The sequence below is a fragment of the Salvia splendens genome, chromosome 12, assembly GCF_004379255.2.
Source record: "Salvia splendens isolate huo1 chromosome 12, SspV2, whole genome shotgun sequence".
NCBI classification, from domain to species: Eukaryota; Viridiplantae; Streptophyta; class Magnoliopsida; order Lamiales; family Lamiaceae; genus Salvia; species Salvia splendens.
The window spans coordinates 5,146,501-5,168,469 of record NC_056043.1 but is presented as its reverse complement, the minus strand read 5'-3'; the positions used below and the strand labels follow the sequence as shown (position 1 = coordinate 5,168,469).

Below are 21,969 nucleotides of genomic sequence, written 5' to 3'. Positions count from 1 at the left end.
ACCTATAAATACACCTCATTTCACTCATTATTTTTACACCATTCCAATTCTTCACTTGCTCATTCTCTCACTAAATTTGTGGATTTCATTGGTATTTAAAATGGACGAATTGCGGAACGAGGCGTGGAAATCTCTGATTCAAGAGGTGCAGAACGACGCCGACGCGGAGGATGCGGCGCGTGCAGCGGAGATCGCGGAGGCCGCGATCCCTCTTGCGATTACTCGTCGTCGGACATCCAACGAGACCATAGCGGAGCGCACCAGCGTCTAATGGCGGACTACTTTGTGGATAACCCCCGTTATCCACCCGAGATTTTCCGTCGACGATTCAGAATGTCGCAACGACTCATTTGAAAAAAAATGCCAATTGCACGAAACTCATTACACGAAAAAAAAAATTGGGGTTATTGGAAGTGTCCGCCTATAGTGGCGGAAACCTTTTTTTTGGGCGCGGATAAAAAAACTGAGGCTGTAGAAAAAAGGGGACGGGGCTATTGGAGTTGTCGGCCTTGTAGTTTGTAGTGGACATTCTAAACGTTTCATTTCAAATCGAGTTGTCAACTTGTGTGTCTAATCGAATTCTGCCATGATTTCTTCAAACTCATCTCAAATCAATGCATATAAACTAAAGATAATAGAGAATCAATGAAATTGGTCATTAATTTAATGACTTTTCAAAACTATATTGTCATTTTAATTAGGTTGCTATTTTCGTGCCAAAATTTGAATATGTGAAGCTGTTTGATTTTTTGGTTTTGTTGCTAGAGAATGCTACTTTAACATAAGTACTGCAATATGTATATGCTATCCTAGGAGTCTACGACTTCCACTCATTTTCTAACGTTTTAATTTTGTTCTTAAACGATATCATACTTGCTCAATTTTGTGAAGGACGTTACATAGATTTTACTAATATTATTATAAAGAAATAAGAATGATAAAAAAATAGTAGTTGATATAATTTTCTTAAATTACAATCATATTTTCTGTTGGGATTCAATCACCGATCGCACACACCAAGAATAAGAAAGTAAAGCACACTCAAATGATTACGTGGTTTGACAAAGATCTGCCTACATCCACAGAAAAGACTAACGAAGTTTATTGATAAAGAATACAAGAAGATGTTCCTCACTCTACAAATCGAAACACTCTCAACTACTCTCAAGCAAGAGCTCAACTATCAACTTGTGTGTGTGTGTTGTGTGTGTCTAATTCTACAAATGAATCACCAAGCTAATATATGAGAGACTACAAGCAATGGATCTAACAAACTCTCCGGATGTCAAAATTCGGTTATAACAGTCACTCTCAACGACTAGTTCAGCTCATGAATTCAGATTCATTTCATGCTCCTCTCCCTCGAGCCCAGATTGCTCCCAGTTGCTAGCTCAATGTGAATCATGGTTTGCAAGGGCACAAACAACTCATATTTTCGATTTTTTACCTAGTATTTCATTTTTTAGAAAAATGAATCAATAGTATTCGAATTGTCTCCAGATTTTTTAATGTTTTAATTTTATTCTTAAATGAAATCATACTTTCTGAGATTTACGAAGGCGTTACTTATTAATCTTATATAGTAATTACTATGAAGAAATAATAATGCAATTAGAAATAGTGTAGGAAATTGCAAACCAGATTTCACCAAATTGGCAAATTGTTTTCATACGGTTTAGTAATAATGAATTTATAAAATTCTAGTTGTAAAAAAAGCAAAGATATTGAGTTGTTGGGTCCATTGTAGTTGAAGTGTGTCTCGCTTAACAATTAAGATTGAGTAATTTTAATTTTATTATTTCAATTTTCAGATCATAAACTTTAGAAGCTTATAAGAAAGAGCGCAAAGTTTAGTCAAAATCAATTGTAAATCCAAAATTTATTCACTCAAAAATGCAGAACTGGTTTTCTGGTGGCGTTGGCGATAACGGAAATTCTCCTCAGCCGGCGACAGCGTCGTCTTCATCTCTGCTCGCCGATTGGAATTCGTATGCCTCCACTAGATCCTCCGAGGAGACGACCGGTGGCGCCTTCGCCGGCGTATTCGATATCGAATCCGCTGTTCGCTCTGCCAACGACACCGTTTCCGGCACTTTCAACGTGTAAGAGTGGATCTTATTTTACTGCCCCCAAATTATTAGATTCGTGCTGTTGTGCATACTTTACTGCTTATTATTATCAATGTAATCCTGTGGATTATGCTAATGGTTGTGCCTAGGTTTAAAGTTATTCAACCACATGAATTAGGGGTGAAGTTCTGGTGTTGAAACACCAATTCATTTAGCTTGGAGGATATATGCTGTAGTATTTTCTCCATTTGTATGATTGGAACCTGCTTCAGAGAATGTATTGTTAGTGCGATTGGCAGGTGCAGATCGGACACAGGTTTTCTCCTATTTATCATGTGAACTGTGAAGTCTTACTACTGAACTCGCTTGATTGAAGTTTGTGGCATCTTAGTCTTAGTGACTAATAAAAAAAGTAATGGAATGTGGATCTCTTAGCTTCAAGTTGTATTTTCTGTACGATTGTCAAGGTGGAGAAAGTGTATATGTTACTATGTTAGCTTTTCAATGCTGTTCAAGATATACCAATATGATTATGCAGTTATTAATTTTGTAACATATATAGCATTCGTATGCCAGTTATTCAGCTGGAATCTTATTGGTCTTTGATAAACAACCTCTGCTGTTAGGACTTCATGAAGCCTTTAGGTTGATCTTGTTATGTGATGCTTTACAATTAATTTGATGAGGATTAGCATCAATGTTCCTGCAGTTTCATAAAGTAAGAGAGGAAATAAAGTATGAGAGAGAAAGAGAGAGTAAAATTTAGAGAGAGAAAAACTTTTGCCAAATAAGGAAATGACTCGACTACCTTGGGACAATCCAAAAAGGAATACGACTCAACTACCTTGGGACGGGAGGGAGTATTAATCTAATTTCGAGTTATCATCTTATAGACATTAGACTGATTAAATTAAAATTGAAGGAGTGTGTTGTTCGCTGGAGAATCATGCTCTATAGGATTTTGGATTATGCTCAATTGCCTCGTAAAGATAGTCTCGAGTTTAAATGAATATTCTCATAAAGAACTTTAATGATCCATTCAGTCTCTCCAATTTTCATTGTTTTGCAGCCTGCTTCATTATGATTCCAAGTTTTTATTCCTTGGGACTTAAGTACATTCAGATATGAGCGTCAAAGATATATCATTTCTTGCTATGAACTTCTTATAACATAAGAAGACATTCTTATCTTGAATTATCCACAGTCACAAAGTTTTATCATGCATTTCTTTGATTTCAACACCAGTGCCCTTTTCTACCATATGGCGACCCAAAATTGTGTACCAAGCCTACCCCTTCTTCCATATGCATAATCATCCCTCTAACAAGATCATGGCTGATAACTAATGAAACACTCCTTTTCTTATTTTGGAAGCATTTGAATTCCTGAGGGAAAATTTTAAACTATTGTTTTGAAAAGAATTCTACCTCTATCTAATATGTCAATTAACTTGAACACAACCACCAACTATGCACTAAGTAGGAAAGAAGATAGTGAATCTAAGTGGACAGTGGACTGAAGGATCTGAATCCAAAAAAAGATTTTCCAGGTGTGCATGTGAGGAACATCGACATAGTTAGTTATCAAGGTTTGTGGCCTTGATTATCGAGAAGGGAGTTGGAGTTAGAGTGGGTGGCTCAAAGATTTTGGTTGAAATGTAATTTGGTATAGTGGACAATTTATTCAAGTGTGATTACTGTGACTTTCTGATCCTTGAATACATTGCACATGGGTTAGAATTCCGTTTGGATTCTTGGACTTTCATGGGAAATCTATACTCTTTTTTCTAGATAGCTAGTCAGGAATACATATTTCTTATGCAGTGAGAAACACCTATATGTAGTTGTCCACTCATTTCATTTTAAAATAAAAATAGCTCATCTTGTTTAGTTGTTTTTGCATAGTTTCTACAGTATATCCCTAGGTTACAATAAATATTAGGAAAAAAAGGATCTGGGACAAGGTACTCTAGATGTTTAAGATTATATTGGCAACACTGCAATAAATTGTATCTTTTCCTCTGTCACTAATCATCTCGTGGCTTCTTTTGTTAGAACTTACATGTGTTAGTAGCTTGTCTATTTGTTTGGAGATCTCTTTTCTATACCTTTTTTCTTCATCTTAAAGTGCAATCTTCTTGTCCAGGGTTTCCAAAGGAGTCAGAGAGTTACCAGGGAATCTCCAGTCCGCTACGAGTAGCATCCCTTCGGGAAAAGCACTCGTGTATTTTGGGATGCTGCTGGCCAGTGGAGTTTTCTTTGTGTTTATAGCATTCACGTTATTTCTTCCAGTGATTGTTCTGGTGCCTCAGAAATTTGCGATCTGTTTTACTGTTGGGTGTGGTTTCATCATTGGGTCCCTTTTCGCCCTTAGAGGCCCGAAGAATCAGTTTTACCATATGTCATCAAAGGAGGTATCACAAAACTACTAGATAAGTTTTTAACTTTTTTTTACAGTTTCTCTATGCGCACTTCTCTAACATTGTATTTATCGTGTTTCTTTCTTTTTTCTTTTCACCAGAGGCTTCCTTTTACGTTAGGGTTCATTGGAAGCATGATGGGAACCATTTATGTCTCTATGGTGCTTCATAGCTATATTCTCTCTGTGCTGTTTTCCGTGATTCAGGTAATAAAACTTTTGCATTATACTACAATCTTTCATCATCTTCTGGAATTATATTTTTGGTATTTAGATTTGATAAACTGGATTGCTTCCCCCCACGGGGGTGGGGGAGGGGGAACAATGTAACTCCTCTAATACGAAAAAATGATGAAGTTGAGTAATTGCATGTAGGTCATGGCGCTAGCATACTATGGCATCTCTTACTTCCCCGGTGGATCAGCTGGGCTGAAATTCCTCTCATCATCATTGATGTCCACTATTACGAAGTGCTTTGGCAGGTGAGAATGACATCGTCTTGGTAAGACACACGACTATGCTTCAAGCTACATCGTGTTTCTTTTACACACAACTTTGAGTTGGATTATATTGAAAAGTTTTCCGAAGTACAGAGAATGTAGTATGGACCTGAAAATCTTGAGGCTTCGACCTCAACTTCTCAAGTCCTCTGAAAATCAATATTTGAGCTAATTCTTGTCGAAATGGTTGTCAATGTAGCATCTGAAGCTGTGCAATTGTTCTAATTCTATCTCACTAATAGTATTTGTGCACTGTAGCGTGTCCTGAATGTTTTTGGATGAAAATATTGTTGATCGTATCTCCAATTTGTAGTTATTGGAAATATTGTGAATTTCGAAGATATTGATCCTCTAGTAGGGATGAGAATTCAATTATTTGGTTTCGTTTTGGCCTGAAAAAAGAACTAAACTGAAAGAATCAAAACTTAGCAGATTTCATCAAAACTGAACTGAAATCATCCAGTATATAACTTTTCCGAATTTCTTTTGCAAAAAAGCGTTGATTTAGTCAATAATATTAATATAAACAAAAGAAGTCATCTTTCACCACTTCTGTCTTATGCTATGATTTTACCGTTTGAGTGAAATTCTGATAGTAAAAATCTATGCAAGTTGAAAAGACTTGTAGTATAGTAATTGATAACTTGGAAAAATAAGATACAAGTTATACAATTATTAAAAATTTTGATGGTTTCAAATGTGGAAATAAAATTGGTAAAACTAATAAACTTTGGATAGATTCGATCATTAATTCGAAAAAAATAAATTTCCATTATAAGTGACAAGGCTCACCGGAAGATTAAATTATGGCCATTATTTTCAATGGGCTCCATTATTGTCATGGGCCTACTTAACTAACATAGCCCATTAAGAAAAAGCGGGAGATTCATCTCAGCCCAATACTTTTCAATATACTACTCCCTCCGTCTCAGTTTTGGAGTGCCAATTAGTTATGGCACAGGTTTTAAGAAATTAGTGAAGTGTGTAATTAATGAAGTGAGAAGATAGAGTGTGTAATAAATGAAGTGAGTAGGTGGAAAGTGATATAGATTGACTTTTTTTAGTTTAAAATTGTTTCTTTTTTACTTTCTTTAATTTTGGTTGTTTAAATAAGTTAGACTTATGGTTTTTAATTTTACATCTTGGTTACTCTATTTCCTTTACATAAAATTAAGCTAGGACAAAATTAAAATTAAAACTAATGTTTGAACACTTTGCAATCGCCTAATTTTCGGCCATCACATCAACACCAATTTAAAGAGGGAACTAATTCCATTTTCATTTAGTATTTTCCATTTGTTTGCAATTTCTCTTCCTTTTTCGGTACACGAGTAAAAATTAGTATTATAAAAAAGTAAAGTAGAGGTATAGATAGTAATTAGTGTATGAAAAGTAAAGTAACTAGCGCACTCTAAATTTGACTCCAAATCACCAAATAAAGCCGTCACGGTTTGTGATTTTTGAAAAGGTTAAAAAGCTTCTTTGTATTAGTGCAGGCTTTAAGATTTTTTTAATACATATTTTTAATACATATTATTTCGCAGCTTTCTACCCATAATCCCTTAATTAATTTGCCAAAAGAGGGTTTAGTGAAGCACAACCCAGAAATTAAGGAAACATAATGATATCTGCCTCAAAAGAGGATGATGATTTGACCCCTGATGTAGACAGTAACTATATAATAAACCTTATTTTTATACATAAATCATGAAGCAGGCCTATCCTTTGATCATAGATGTCAAGTTTAGAATCTTGATCGAATATAGACTGAACTAATACGAACAAATTATCCAAGTCAAAATAGTATTCAAACTTTGATTAGGTGATCACAAATTAGATGCTTACATTGTGTTCAAATTTTATGGTCATGGTCCTAATATTCAATCTCTTAGGCCGGTAGGAACTAATTAAGATAAATTTACTGTTTAACTCAATGAATTTGTTAATATTGTTGTGAGGGTTTTGTTTTACAATTGACTTGCAGTAGTACTTATATATTGTTTGCAACTTTACTTATTCTTAAATGTGGGATGTGGTTTGCACCCCAACAAAAAGTGGAGCCCTGGACAAGAGGAGTCTGACCTACTATGATACGAACCTTGGCCCAAGGCCAAGATCTGTAGAATCAAGACTAATATCTGTAAACTTTCGGTTGTTGGCAGCTGGCTCTAATGTCACAGTGGGTCTGTGAGGGTTCATCGATGCACACTCGAACTTACATTAATATGAGACTATCTGCTTTGTGCTAAACCCTTACAGTTTTGTTTTTGAAATACCCTTCAAAATGTTTCATACTAATATAATTAGGGTGTAACTCTTCAAAAAAGAAATGAATACATCCATATATATATTGATTGCAACTTTATCTATTTCCGATGTTGGATGTGGTTTGCACATGTAAGTTTAATCCTCAATTCCTCATTTAATTTCTTAATTCATGCTTTAGTTCATGTATATAATCTACTTTTATGTGATTATTACTTGAGGAATTCTCTCTATCTTTTCTAGATTAGACCGGTACTTGAAATAGTGAGTTGGTAAAAAAGGTTCAATTGTTCAAGTACGAAGAAGAATAAGCAATCATATGTTGTGCTGTCGTAACAATCCAAAAATGAATGATTCATTTGTGAATATTATGATAAAATATGATTGGTGGTAGGACATAATATTCAAGAATCCACTAATCTAATCACACACGAGTGGTTTAATCTTTTCAAGTGCATGAACCCAACTTTTAATTTATGTCAAGATGGCTCATCCAGGTGAAATCCATCTACAGCTAATATTTTCTCTTTCCCCTTTTTTAGTCATAAAAGTACAATAAAATAAATAAAAATAAATAAAAATAGCCGGAAAATTAAGATGATCACCACAAGGGTGGGATGAAGTGCTTTTAAAAACAAAAATAGCACTAAGAAGAGTGTTCTTAATTCTCACTAAATTAAAAAAATTAAACATGATATGGCTCATGCATTTGAAAAATTCTTTATACATATACGCTCTCACTAAAAATATACTAGTAGTTTTCAAAATATTTTAAATTTTATATCTAGTACACCACCCGTGCACATACATGATTGAGTTATCTTTTTTTAAAACATATTACTAGTATATACTGTATCAATGAATACAGTTATGGATATTAGACTAGTCCACTTAATTTAAAGACAATGATTAGGAGGAATGTTGAAAATTTTCGAGATATTAGGGTTCTCTGAGAGGAAGAACCAATATTTTGACTGAAGATAAAGGACGAGAATAATGAATTAAAGATAACCAAATTATGTTGAATGGTTAATCATAAAAACAGCCCCTAAAAAAGCATACATTTTACACACAAAAAATCAATATAAACAGCCCCAAAATGCATGTATACACACAAAAAAATAAAAATAAACCAACTTAATTGATTTTGACTATGGGCATATGTTATAAAAGAAATACCACTTTTTTTGTTCAAGGCTTATAGAGGATTAGTCAGAAAAATATTTCAATACTATTAACCCGACACAATTTGTAACTGAATTTTGAATTTACCCCATTGACATTCCTAAGTAATATTATATGGCATTAAAAATTTATATAATCAAACTTAGTTTTACTTTATCACCGTAGGGAACGAGGACTTATGCCAAAGATATTTAATTTATTGTTACCATGTACCTATAGATGTACGTAATATTAACCCCTCATGACGCTTGTAGCTAGTACTATTAAATAATGAAGCTTACTATCAAAATAGTGTCTAGGTTTTTCATTAAATTCAATATTTTCGATCTCATAAAATACATTTGTCCCCTACAATAATTCAACCAACTTCGTAGATATAATTTAATACTAATAAACAATATAAATGTAAGAAAACTGAGGGTCATGTGATCTCTCATGCCGTATACAATACTACCATATAATAATTTCCTGGCTTAATATGGATAGTCATAACATGGCACGTTCCTAAAAGTATTTTGTCTTTCAAAAATCCATTTTTAAAAACACCCACAATCTGCCAATGTCTCAATATTTATAACCTTGCTTGGGTATAAATATAATACTCCATATGTGAGGAAAGTAATGCCCAGTAATTGTTTTAAGCATGTGCATTTCTTTTGCCTCCACAGTTTTGTAATTAAATCCTAGTAATTGTCCAATAATGGTGGTCAAATTTCATTGGTACGTTGCAATGTCATGTGCCAAGAAATTGCTAACCATTTACATGTTCAATCATGTGATGAGATCTTCTCATTCAATTTAGGGTTAAAATTGGTGTCCCTATTTAGCATTAAATTAATGGAGGCTATTGAAAACCTTAGAGATTTCCAACTATAAAAACTGCTTTTAATTATTTCCTTTTAATTCGGTTCCTTTATTGATGTAGTAGTATAAAACAAGTCAGAAAGATAACAACTCAAAATGTAAACAACAATAAGAAAGTAACAAAGCAAGTGCTTTATCTGAACCATTAAAAAAATACAAAGTGTAGCATATTTCAGATGTTATCCGTCAATCTTCATCCAGTGAAGAATAATGGTCTCATCGTATCTTTAAATAGAATGAGAAATTTTCAATATTAAATAGAATATCTTTATATTTTCCCATAAATTGTGAAATTTGTCTGGGAAAGAATGTGACTTAATATAAAAGTAGTGAATGTGACTTTTACAATGCATCACAAAAGGTGTATAGATCCTTTCTACAGTTATGGATGAAAATAAGGGCTAAAATCTGAAAAGTTGGGAGAAGAGGGTTGGGTCCATCTTTTTTGATCCCATATTTCAAAAAAAGAAAGAAAAAGAGGCAGGTGCCTATTTATATACTCCTACCTCTTACCAAGACATATTGTTGGCAACAATATATATGAATAACATCTTTCATTTTGTTTATATAAATTTTTAGTCAACACTATCTAGAGTATGATATTGACCCTTTATATTCAAAATATATATTGTCTTCAAACCAAGTTAAATGCCAATATAACTAAGTTTAGTTGGTGTTGAGGCATCCGTTATGTTCTTGGCTTGTTGTTAGGGATCCATTTTGGCTTCTTTTAACCTTTATTTTGTTTTTGATCTTTTTGTATAATGTTAGCTAGATAGTATAGATTGAGAGTGTTAGCTAGATTAGTATATAGATTGAGGCTTGCTCAGTTTCATAAAATAGTTCACTATAAAAATTAGACTGAGGCTTGCTCAATTTCATAAAAGATGTACTAGTATAGATTGAGGCTTGCTGAGTTTCATAAAATAGTTCACCTGATCAAATAAAAGTGAACTAAGTGGTGGAGTCTATGTGAGTGGACTTATCCCCTTATTTATCAGTACTATTTCTTCAGGGAAGTGGGAGACATTTACTTAGAGTAAGAAAATTTATGGATCAAAATTTACTTAGAGCATCCACAATAGGGCGAACTAACCAATAGACTAGCACTAGGACTAACCAAAAACACCTCCTACCACGTCACTAGGACTAAGACTAACCACTACACTGTCATATCACTAGGACTAACCACTACAAATGAAATGAAGGGCAACGAGGCGTATATATAGAGTTTTTTTTAAAAAAATCGAAAGATGCGATCGTCCGTCGCGTCACCACAATAGCGAACGGACGAGTGACCGGCTAACGCTAGCCCACCTCGGATGACCGCTCGTCCTACACGTTCATCCGTCGCCCGCTCGCTGACTACAATAGTGGATGAACGCGACGGACAAGCCGCTAGCTGGTCGCTCGTCCTAGAGACATTTAATTTTCACCTAGCTTTCTTTCTAAGAATTTTTTTTTAACATCACGATGCATGATCATCAAAAAGTAATCGTTGTAAATAGTAGCATAACGCCGCCTTCTAATTTATTTATTTAATCACGACGCAGTGACATATTTAATTATAGATCTCATCAAGCATTAAACCTATATCTACCCTTTGATAAAATTATATACGAAATAAAATTGAGAATACAACCGAAGATTTAGCTTCTCGGAAAAGAATTGTCAATATTAATTTTGGTCGGAGCCCGTGACAAACCATTACATAGATCGATCTAATTTAATTCAAAATCATTTTGTTCTATAATTCAATTGATTAGCTACTTTTTTTTTATCTTTTGCAATCAATAGATTAGCCAAAAATTCGATTATTCTCATTCTTAATTAATTTTTACAGCAAAGCGTCCGACAGCCGACCAGATTTAATTCATAGATTATTTAAATAGCTAAAATCAGACTAATTCTTCACAAATCATGTGCTCTTCACTACTACTGAATTTGATTGCATTACTTAATTCTCTAATTATATCAAATACGCATTTATACATGTCATATATAATCTGATTTATTCATTAATAATTAATTAATTCTCCAATAAACTTCTAAGAATAACTCGTTCAGATCCCCATGATTCGGATTGATCACCTGTCTTTTGTCCCTTTTTTACAGAGAAAAAGTTATTCCGATCTAGTTTATTAATATAATTCGACACAAAATGAAATATTAAGAAACTTTTGAAAATTCCTTTAGTTAGGAAGAAAATTAAGGATTGTGTTTCACTAGTACTTATTCTAGTTGTGGAGTTGATAAAGTTTTGATTTCAGTGAGAGCTTCAATTTAAAATTTGAAATTATTTTGAGTTAAGTCGAGCTACCTCCAAATAAAGAATCAGCAGAAAACTTCCTAAAATAAAATAACACTAATTAGATTGGCAGAACAATAGGTGAGGGGCAGCAAATATTACTATATTCTTGATTGATGAAAAGCAGTATCCACTCACTAATTATTTCCAACTAAAAGTGTATGAATTCGAATTAAGAATGCATGTGGCTGACTCGTCTCTTTCATTGCCCACTTTTCATCACTTCATTTTGTAGTTTCTTCCAATTGCATCAAAAGGCATTCCGTCGCCTTGGCGGCCCCCACACTCCGGTCCGACATCATGTGAGGGGGTTCAATTAGGGTACGCAGTAGCCCGTTAAGGGGGATGCCTTAACCCATTGGCTGCCAGAAGCCCATCTCCAAAGGTCTCACACTTGTGCCTGAGAGATGGAAGCAACTACACGACAGCAGTGGGATTCGAACCCAGACTCATTGCAGCAAGATCTGCCCCTCCGTTGCCAACTTTATATGCAGTGATGACAATCCAACAATTTATAAGTATAAGAGATATCAAAAGAAATAGTAATTGAAGTATTGTCAATAGGGAATGAGACCCACATCATTAGAAAGAGAAGTTATCAAAAATAAAAGTGAACTATTTTTATGAAACAGAGGAATATAAGAAAAAGGGTAAAGGTCAAAAATTTATAATGTAATCTGCTTGTTTTAAAACTAGCTAGTATTGACTGAGATCCGATGAGCTGACTCGATTAACTAATTTCACATATAATTACATGATTGTCGATTGCATATTTCGATTATCAGTAGCCTTTTTTTCTTAATGAATGTGGATCTAGTGGGAGTTAGATCGAGTATCATTTAATGGAATATAATATTGTAACAAACCATTGAAGTAGTGATTTGGTGAAACATGGGTGGAGGTAGTGTAGATGTGTTTTACTTAATTCGACAGCTCTTAAGGAAAACAATTCATTATTAGGTAGTTGTTGTGGTCCATGTGAAATTAGACAGGAAACAAACTTCTCAAAGATGGATTTTAAATGTCATGATTAATAACATTTATGTTGTAACTAGCCAGGATTTAATTTCGACGATCGATGCTATAAAGAGTGATTAAATTTCCGTTGGACTTTATATTTGTACTGGTTGTTCACCTATATAACATATAAATGCAATTTTGGTATTTGATGGGTAGTGGAATCAATGTAAGTGGATTTTAGCCTCTTAAATTGTTGTATATGTGCATACATTATATATTATGTGTACAATTTCATAGGCCAATCTCACATTATAAAAAAAGGTAAATGATCAAAAATATCGTGAAGTTTTTAGTTAAGTTCTGGTCTATCAACTTTAAAAAATGACTCATTATATCATACATTTGATATTTTTCTCAATTGTCCCGTAATCTATAGTTTGAGAAAATTATGTATGCCTTTGGCGAAATGAAAAATATCATGCGAACAAAACATTTGGCTATTTAAAACGATGTCATTTAATATACTACAGTATTTAGTTACGTATTACGTCAATAAATTCAGAAGCATAGTGTGATGAATTTTTTTCCTATGGAATAATTAAGAAAAATGTCAAAGTTATGATATAATTGATACTTATTTAAAATTGTTGGATAACAGAATTTGATCAAACTTTATGATTTTTTTTACCATTTATCCTATAAAAAATTGAAAACTTCCCCATAGATAAATTGGAAAACCGATAAATATTCTTGATCCAAAATAGCTAGTAGTAGTATTTTGTGAGCGCAGATTAATTCCGTTTTTAGAATAGCTTTTAATATTCAAATAATAAAATGTAGTATTGCGACAAAATTATTTTATCCGCGCCAGAAATATAATGTGCTATTTTCCATAAATTTATCTGCATCTTCTTTTACCATAGATTTAGATACATATATAGATTGTGTCATTCAAGTTGTGATGGTTGAGATAGTTTAACTCCTTAAAGTCAGTTGTTCTTAAGAGTAAAAATTACTCCTATTTATGATCTATATTAAAGAGTCGTATCAGTCAGTAATTAAAATCAATTATGGTCATTAATTGGTTTGCCCTGCTGAGTAAAAATGCAATCTTGGTAATTAGGAGTATTAGGTTTGGGTTTATTAATGTTGGTAATATGTATATTAATGCTGTTGGTCGTCAGATTTTCACATTTGTGTGTGAATCTTAAATTTCAAGTGATTAATATTTTCTTCTCAATATTTTATTTTTAATTGGTTACAATTTGTCTGTTTTCTATCGCCATTTCAAATGATGCGGATAGGCACCGTCTCTTCCACCCCACCTCATGAAAATGATAAATAACTATAAATAATAGAGTACTTAATTTTATCTACAAAAATAATATTTTTAATAATAAGAAATGAAATCATGCACATTGATGGATCCGCGAATTTCTGATGTTAGTAAATACTGGTAGAGAATGAAAACTACGACACAAAGAATTTACGTGGTTCGATTTACTGAAGTAAATCTACGTCCACGGGAAGAAGGGAGGGCAAGATTGTATTGCTTGATCTGGGATTACAGCTTACAACACAGACTTGCTATATGGTATTTTATCTCTAGAGAGCTTAACCCTTTTCTATCTGATCTAAGTTCTATTTATACATTGAACTAGGATCGTGGTTTGCAGCCCCACTAACAAGATCGTGGGTGAGCAATAACTGCTCAATAACTGCTTCGTACCACTAAATAGATCGTGGGTATAGTGGAGGTCGTGGAGGCCTTTCATGAGTCCACTAACTCCTAGTTCGGTCGAATGCTGAGACCGAACTGATGGACTTTACCGATCAGCTCTTGCCGATCTGAGAGGAGAGCTTGACTGGTCGGCTTTTACCGAGCTGTAGGCTGGTCGGCTTTTACCGAGCTGTAGGCTGAGTCCGAACTCTTTGGTCGTGCCGAACTCTTGGGTGCCGAACAGATACACTTTCATGGGCTCTGGGCTGATGGGCCGTCACTGTTATTGGGCTTGCCATTAGGGTTTAGTTCGTACCCCATCACTACCCCCCCCGAAAAGCGAAGTGAATCACTTCGGCGAGGTGAGTCACTTCGGCATTCTGGATAACGGTAAGGGGGAGGCTGACGTCAGGGGACGTGCCTTGCGCGTGCCTGCATTAAATGCGACAGTAAAATCCGGCCGTTGAATCCTGAAAAGGTGGGATTCGAAACGGCGCAACGATCTCGAAATCTTTCCCGAATCTGATAAATATGCTCTTTCTTCCTCATTTGAACACCTTTGCTGTTGCGTCTTCTATACTCTCTTTCTCGAGAAATTTTCTTCCGCTTTCAAGAGCTTCTTCAGACTTTCTTCACCTTCAAAAAGTAAGAAAAATGTCTTCTTCTTCTTCGGAGTCGGGTAGCGGTAGGAAAGGGGATAAGGGGTCTTCTGGCCGGAAAGAGTCCGGGGAGAAGACCGTAGAGTATTTCCACAGTATTTTGAGTAAGGATACTGTGATATCCCTACCCGAAAAATACTTTTTTCCTGGGGGGAAGGCGGTGGTACCTGACGGTGATCATAGGGCTGACTCCCCGCCGGAGGGGTACGCCACCGTGTACGAGGCCTGCTTAGAATGCGGGCTTCGTTTCCCCCTCCCTTCTGCCTTTATAGATTTACTAGATTTTTTTCAGCTTCCTTTAGGCCAAGTGACTCCGAACTCTTGGAGGCACTTGTCGGCCTTCGCTGCCGAACTCCGTAGGTTAGGAAGGGATTTGTCTTTGAAGGCGATCCTTAAATTCTTTCAATTTAAGAGGAAGGGGTCTTGGTTTTACTTGATCCCTTTACAGCCCTTTAGGGCCTTTTGTAAAACGAAGTGGCCGAAGTGGCAAAATCGCTTCTTCTACTATGATAGGACCGCGGCTCCTAGTTTTCCCTGGAGAGGGCCGGAGTCCGTTATCCGTCATCCTCGGCCTGAACCGTTGGACGAGCTCGATGGCGAGCTCAACCAGATTCCCATAGTTAGGAAACAATACACGGAGTCTGAGCTCGTCAAGGGCGACGTCGTGTTCGACATCTCGTCTTCGGACGAAGAGGCCGAGGGTGAGGATTTCTCTTTATCTTTATGCTCTACTGCTTTAACGAAGAAAATCTGACTTTGCTTTCTTGCTTTTTGGCAGTGTACATGCTGAGTAAGGCTAGCCGCAAATCTTCGGAGTCCAAGGAGCCGGAGAGGCCGAAAACCACCAGCTCGGCGTCTGATGCCGAGAGGACTCCGAAAAGGCAAAAAACCTCTTCGGATCCGAAGAAGCCGGAGTCGACTTCGGCAAAGGGGAAGGGGAAGGCCCAGAAGCCCCCAAGAGCGCCAGAGAAAGATGTGGTCTTGGCGCCTCCTTCGGAACATATCTGTGAGCCGTTTTTATGGCCCACGGACTTCGCCGAGGTGAATTCTCTTCTTGATTTTCTGGCCTTGCTTTTTTCCTGTATTTTTTGTGGCCCCTTTGTTGACTTTTTTCTTTATCCATTTTCAGAGGAACGATATGCTCTCCAAGCTCGTCGCCGTCGAACTCTCCAAAGCGTCCAATGACTATGCTGAGATGCAGAGGAAATTGGCGGCTGCTTGTCATCGGGCCGAACAGGCTGAGGCTAACTTTGAGAAGGCCAGAGCTGCTAGGATTTCGGCCCAGGATGAAGCTCAGTTTGCCAAAAACCAGCTCGTCATCCAGCGGGAGCAGACGAAACGGAGGGATGCTGCTGCCGTGGTTGCCCAAGGGGAGGCTCTCCGTGTTTACACGGAGAAACTCTTTTTGAGCAGCCAGTTCTCGGCCTTTGTCGGTAGTCTGGTAAGGCTAATTGCCGATAAGGGCGAGCAGGGGGCCGACGTCGTGCTGCCTCTGTACAGCCGAGAGATAGCAGCTCGGCTTCAGAATCTGCCGCTCCTTGAGGAGCTCGCTTCATCCTCGGTCCTGCTTTCTGCAGACCGAGTCCGGAGTTGTCGAGCTGATCGGGACGAGAACCTGGAGGCTATCTTTGCCTCCGTGGGACCCGTTTCACCCGCTTCGACTTACAACGGAGAGGGTGAGGCCGAGCCGCTGGAGCTGGAGGCCGAAGTCGAGCGGGCCGGGCATCCGGAGAAGGAAGCCGATCAGGAGGCGGAGGCGAGGCCGGCAGGAGGCGAGGCCGAGGCTGAGGTAGTTCAGGAGAAAGAAGCTGAACCAGACCAAGGAGCCGGAGACGAAGCTGGCGGAGTATGATTTCGTCTCCCTTCTCTTAGTCTAGTTTCTTCCTTGTAAAATGGCCTTGAAGCCCTCCTAGTGTAAAAAATTTTCCTTGTGAATGAAAAATTCTCTACACTTGTCTTCGTATAGCTTTTCGTACCCGCCTTTATTCCTGTTGTATTTTACTATCTGCTCGGTACAGTTGCCGAACTAATATAGCTGCTTTGTACTCAAGGAGATGGAGATACTTCACTGGAAACGGCTGTACTCTTCGGCTTTAGACGAAGCTGAGAAAAGAGCTATAGCCGATCAGACGAAGAATGACGAGCTTCTGGCTCGTTTAGTGAAGCTGGAGGCCGATAATAAGGACTTAGAGTCCGATAAGAAGGATCTGGAGGCCGAGCTGAATACGACCATTGCTGAGAGGACTGCGTACGAGGATTACATCCGTGTGCGCGGGGGATTGACCATATCAGATGTTCAGAGTCGAGTTGACGAACTGTGGGAGGAATATCATGTCTTCCGGAGGACCAATGCGCTGGAGAGCTCGGCTTGCCAACAAGTTGTGAAATCATTACGGCGCTGGGCTTCTCGGTACGACATTGTTCTTTCTCGGCGCCCCTCCATAGAAAGATTCCTTCGGCATATCGTGCCAACAGATGCTCGCACTCCAGATCAAGCCTCTGGTTCCCTTGTTCAAAATCCTACTTCCAGTCAACAACGAACTCCGGAACAGCCGGAAACGTCAAGACGAGAACGGGCTCAGGAGCAACCGGAATCGTCAAGACAGGGACGGACTGAAATTCGCCGAGGAGTTGTGACTATGAGCGAGCAAGATCAGCAGATGATTATTGCAGAGACTCTTCATCGCCGAGGTGTTAGGACTTCTCGGGCTCGGGGAAGAGGCGTTGGGTCGAGGATAGCATCTCGTCGACCTGCTTATTCTTCATCTGCTCGGAACAACCGAACTCGGCTTCCAGAGGATTTTGCAGATAGGTGGCTTAACTTCAGCAACCCTGGACAGTAGAATAGTCCTTTGTAATAGCGTAACGCCATTTTGTAGGGTAGCGGAGTTGTATGCCGAACAAGATTTGAAAAATGAAATTTTGTTTTCGCTTCTAACACTGTATTTACAGCTTAGCGAAAAAATTTCATCGTACTTGTCCTCGGTCTTATGAAGTAAACTTCTTTGACCGGACTTGGTCCTTGGTCTTACGAAGTAAACTTCTTTGACCGAACTTGGTCCTTGGTCTGATGAAATAAACATCTTTGACCGGACTCGTCTTTGGTCTGATGAAATAAACATCTTTGACCGGACTCGTCTTTGGTCTGATGAAATAAACATCTTTGACCGGACTCGTCTTTGGTCTGATGAAATAAACATCTTTGACCGGACTCGTCTTTGGTCTGATGAAATAAACATCTTTGACCGAACTTGGTTTGTGTTCTAATTTGGCAATTTTTGTCGCCGGGATCGAACTTTCCCTTGTCCTAATTCGGCGAGTTTTATCGCGTGGATCGGACTTTCCCAGTTAACCGAAGTGGTCTTATGCAGTAAACCTCTTTGACTAGACATGGTCGTCCCCGGTCTTATGAGGTAAACTTCTTTGACCGAACTTGGTCGTCCTAATTCGGCGAGGTTTATCGCGTGGATCGGACTTTCCCTTATTGCAGTTCGTTTCAGACGAAGTGCTTATTTCTTAAGCCGAATTGTGGTCTTGTATCCTCCTTGGAAGCTTGGACTCACAATCGTTGGCTTATTGCAGTTCGTTTCAGACGGACTGCTTGTTAAGCTGAATTGTGGTCTTATATCCTCCTTAGAAGCTTGGACTCACAATAGTCTTTAATAATCGATCTAAAAAGGGGATCAGTCTTTAAAGAACGATATACCTTGGTACCATTTGTAAGAGACGACAAGCACATAGAGACAAAACACATAGGGAAAAAATGAAAAAGACGAAAGAAAAAAACTTTAAACTTTTTATAAAACGACAAGTAAAAAGTACAAGTAAAAACAAACAAATAAAAACATGTACCCCTATGACCGAACTAGACACAAGACAGACTGACCGGACTTTGTCTCTTACAAGTGGAACTTCTTGAGGTTGGAGACGTGCCATGTTCGGGGTACTTGTTCTCCTGACATGTGAGTCAATTTATAAGACCCTTTGCCGAGGACTTCTGACACCCGATACGGACCCTCCCATGTGGGTTCGAGTTTGCCCAGCTTTTCTGCTCGGCTTACTTCGTTGTTTCTCAAGACGAGATCTCCCACTTGAAATTGAAGCTTTTTCACCCTTTGGTTATAATACCGGGCTACTTGCTCCTTATACTTGGCTGCTTTTATGCACGCCAATTCTCTTCTTTCTTCGGCGAGATCTAGTTCTGCTCTCAGTCCGTCGTCATTCATTTCTGAGGAGAAATTTAGAGTTCGGGGGCTGGGTACGCCGATCTCCACCGGAATTACGGCTTCAGTGCCATACACCAGACTATACGGAGTTTCACCGTTGGAGGTTTTGGGCGTAGTTCGGTAGGACCATAGGACTTGAGGGAGATTTTCTACCCATTGTCCTTTGGCTTGTTCTAACCGAGCTTTTAACCCTTTCACCAGAATCCGGTTCGTTACTTCCGTTTGTCCGTTTGCTTGGGGATGGGAGACCGAAGTGAACCGCTGTTGAATGTTCAGCTCTTGGCACCAATTCTTGAACGTCTTGTCGGTGAACTGAGTCCCATTATCCGAGATGAGGATGTGAGGTATGCCAAATCGGCACACTATGTTCTTCCAGACGAAGTCCAATGCCTTTGAGCTCGTTATCGTAGCTAATGGTTCAGCCTCCACCCACTTTGTGAAGTAGTCCACGGCAACGATAAGGAATTTCATTTGCCGAGGAGCTTGAGGAAGTGGTCCCACTATGTCTATGCCCCATTGCATGAAAGGCCAAGGGCTTTGCATAGTGTATAGATCGGTCTGCGGCATCCTTGGGACATTTGCATGAATTTGGCACTTCGTACACTTCTTGACGAGCTGCACTGCCTCTTGTACCATGGTTGGCCAATAATATCCCCATCTCAGAACTTTTTTAGCTAAAGCTCTGGCTCCGATGTGGCTACCGCACGATCCTTCATGAACTTCTCTGAGGATGTAGTCCGTCTCTTCTGGTCCTACGCACCGCAATAACGGCTGGAGGTAAGACTTTCTAAAGAGGACTCCTTCATGAAGTTCGTACCGAAGTGCTCGGCACGTGATCTTCCGAGCTTCTCTCTTATCCTCGGGCAATTGTCCTTGATCCAGATACTGCAAGATCGGCGTCATCCAGTTCGGCGAGCTGGATACTGAATGTACCTCGGCTTCATCAATGCTTCGATGCATTAATTCTTCCGCCTTTGAGCTCGGATCTGAGGCCAACTTACTTAAGGTATCTGCTCGGCTATTTTCCGCTCTGGGAATGCGGATTATCCGAAAATAGGAGAAACTTCGGCTGATGCTTTGCGCTTTGTCCAAATACTTCTTCATTCTCTCGTCACGAGCTTCACTTGTACCCAACATGTGATTTACTATGACTTGTGAATCACAATGGACTTTGAGAGATTTGACGAGCAGACTTTGCGCTAGCTGGAGTCCGGCCAGGAGGGCTTCGTACTCGGCTTCATTATTAGTAGTGGGGAATAGGAACCGAAGTGAGTAGGTTACCTCGTGTCCGTCGGGAGCGACAAGTAGAATACCAGCTCCACTTCCCATCTTGTTTGAAGCTCCATCTACGAATCCGCTCCAGCAGTCCGGCGGTTCTACTTCGGATTCCAAGGGCTGTGCTAGTTCGGCATTGGCAGAATTCTTCTGTTCGGCAATAACAGGAATTGCTTGATCGAACTTTGCTTCCGCAAGAAAATCTGCCAAGGCTTGTCCCTTGATGGCTTTCCGAGGTAGATATTCAATTGTGTGCTCTCCCAACTCTATAGCCCACTTGGCGATTCTGCATGATGCTTCTGGTTTGGTCAACACTTGCCGAAGTGGCAGATCAGTTAAGACGCATACCTTGTGAGCATAGAAGTATGGCCGCAGTCTCCTTGCTGCATTTACTAATGCCAGAGCAATCTTTTCCAGTGGTTGATACCTGGTTTCTGGACCTCTTAATGCTCGGCTTGTAAAATAGATGGGAAGCTGCTTTAGGCCTTCTTCTCGTACAAGCACCGCGCTGATGGTTTGATCCGATGCCGCTAAGTATAAGAATATTACTTCGGCTTCGGTTGGAGCAGAGAGAATAGGAAGCTCGGCTAGATAACTTTTGAGCTCGTCAAAGGCCTTTTTCTGCTCGGCTCCCCACTCGAACTTTGGTGCCTTTTTCAACACCTTGAAGAACGGCAGTTGCTTTTCGGCTGCTTGGGAAAGGAATCGATTCAGTGCGGCTAGACATCCGGTTAGCCTTTGCACGTCATGTATGGACTTCGGCATTGCCATGTTCTGAACGACTTGAACTTTTGAGGGGTTTGCCTTGAGTCCGTCCTTTGAAACCCAACAACCCAGAAACTTTCCCGAATCTACCAAAAAGGTACACTTTTGGGGATTAAGTTTGAGGTTGGCTTTCTTGAGCACGTTGAGAGTGGACTTGAGGTTGTGCTCGTACTCCGAAGTGCTTTTGCTTTTGACGACTATATCGTCAACATACACTTCGACCTCCTTTCCAATCAGGTGCCGAAAAAGCTTGTCTACCATCCTTTGATAAGTGGCTCCGGCATTCTTTAAACCGAATGGCATCTTTTTATAAGCGAAAATGCCGAAATCAGTAATGAAGGCCGTTTTTGAAGCGTCAATCTCATCCATTAAAACTTGATGGTATCCTTTGTACAGATCAAGAAAACAAAAAATTTCAAAGCCTATCAAAGCTTCTACTTTTTTATCTATGTTCGGAAGGGGATAGCAATCTTTGGGACAGTGCTTATTTAGATCGGTAAAATCTATGCACATCCGCCATCCTCCTTCCTTTTTCTTGATCATGACAGGATTGGCCACCCACGAAGGATACTTCACTTCGAATAACACATCCGCCTTCAATAATTGACGGACTTCGTCATGGATGACTTGACTTCGTTCTGCCGCAAAGAGTCTTTGCTTCTGTTTTATCGGCCGGACTGAAGGATCAATATTTAACCGATGAGTGATTACCTCGGGGGGCACTCCGGTCATGTCCAACGGAGACCATGCAAAGA

General features: G+C 38.7%; 1 protein-coding gene across 2 annotated transcripts; it reads left to right on the top strand.

The window, feature by feature from the left end:
- The first annotated feature begins 1,785 nt into the window (after positions 1 to 1,785).
- Positions 1,786 to 5,330, top strand: LOC121757221 (protein transport protein SFT2-like). 2 transcript variants are annotated; one of them, XM_042152734.1, is made up of 4 exons: positions 1,786 to 2,102; positions 4,215 to 4,482; positions 4,590 to 4,694; positions 4,845 to 4,983. In XM_042152734.1, the coding sequence occupies exons 1-4, from the start codon at positions 1,894 to 1,896 to the stop codon at positions 4,860 to 4,862; spliced, it is 600 nt and encodes a 199-aa protein (XP_042008668.1). In that variant the 5' UTR covers positions 1,786 to 1,893; the 3' UTR covers positions 4,863 to 4,983. The 2 variants fall into 2 exon arrangements, with proteins under 2 accessions (XP_042008668.1, XP_042008667.1); XM_042152733.1 differs by having other exon boundaries at positions 1,793 to 2,102; positions 4,863 to 5,330.
- The last annotated feature ends 16,639 nt before the right edge of the window (positions 5,331 to 21,969 follow it).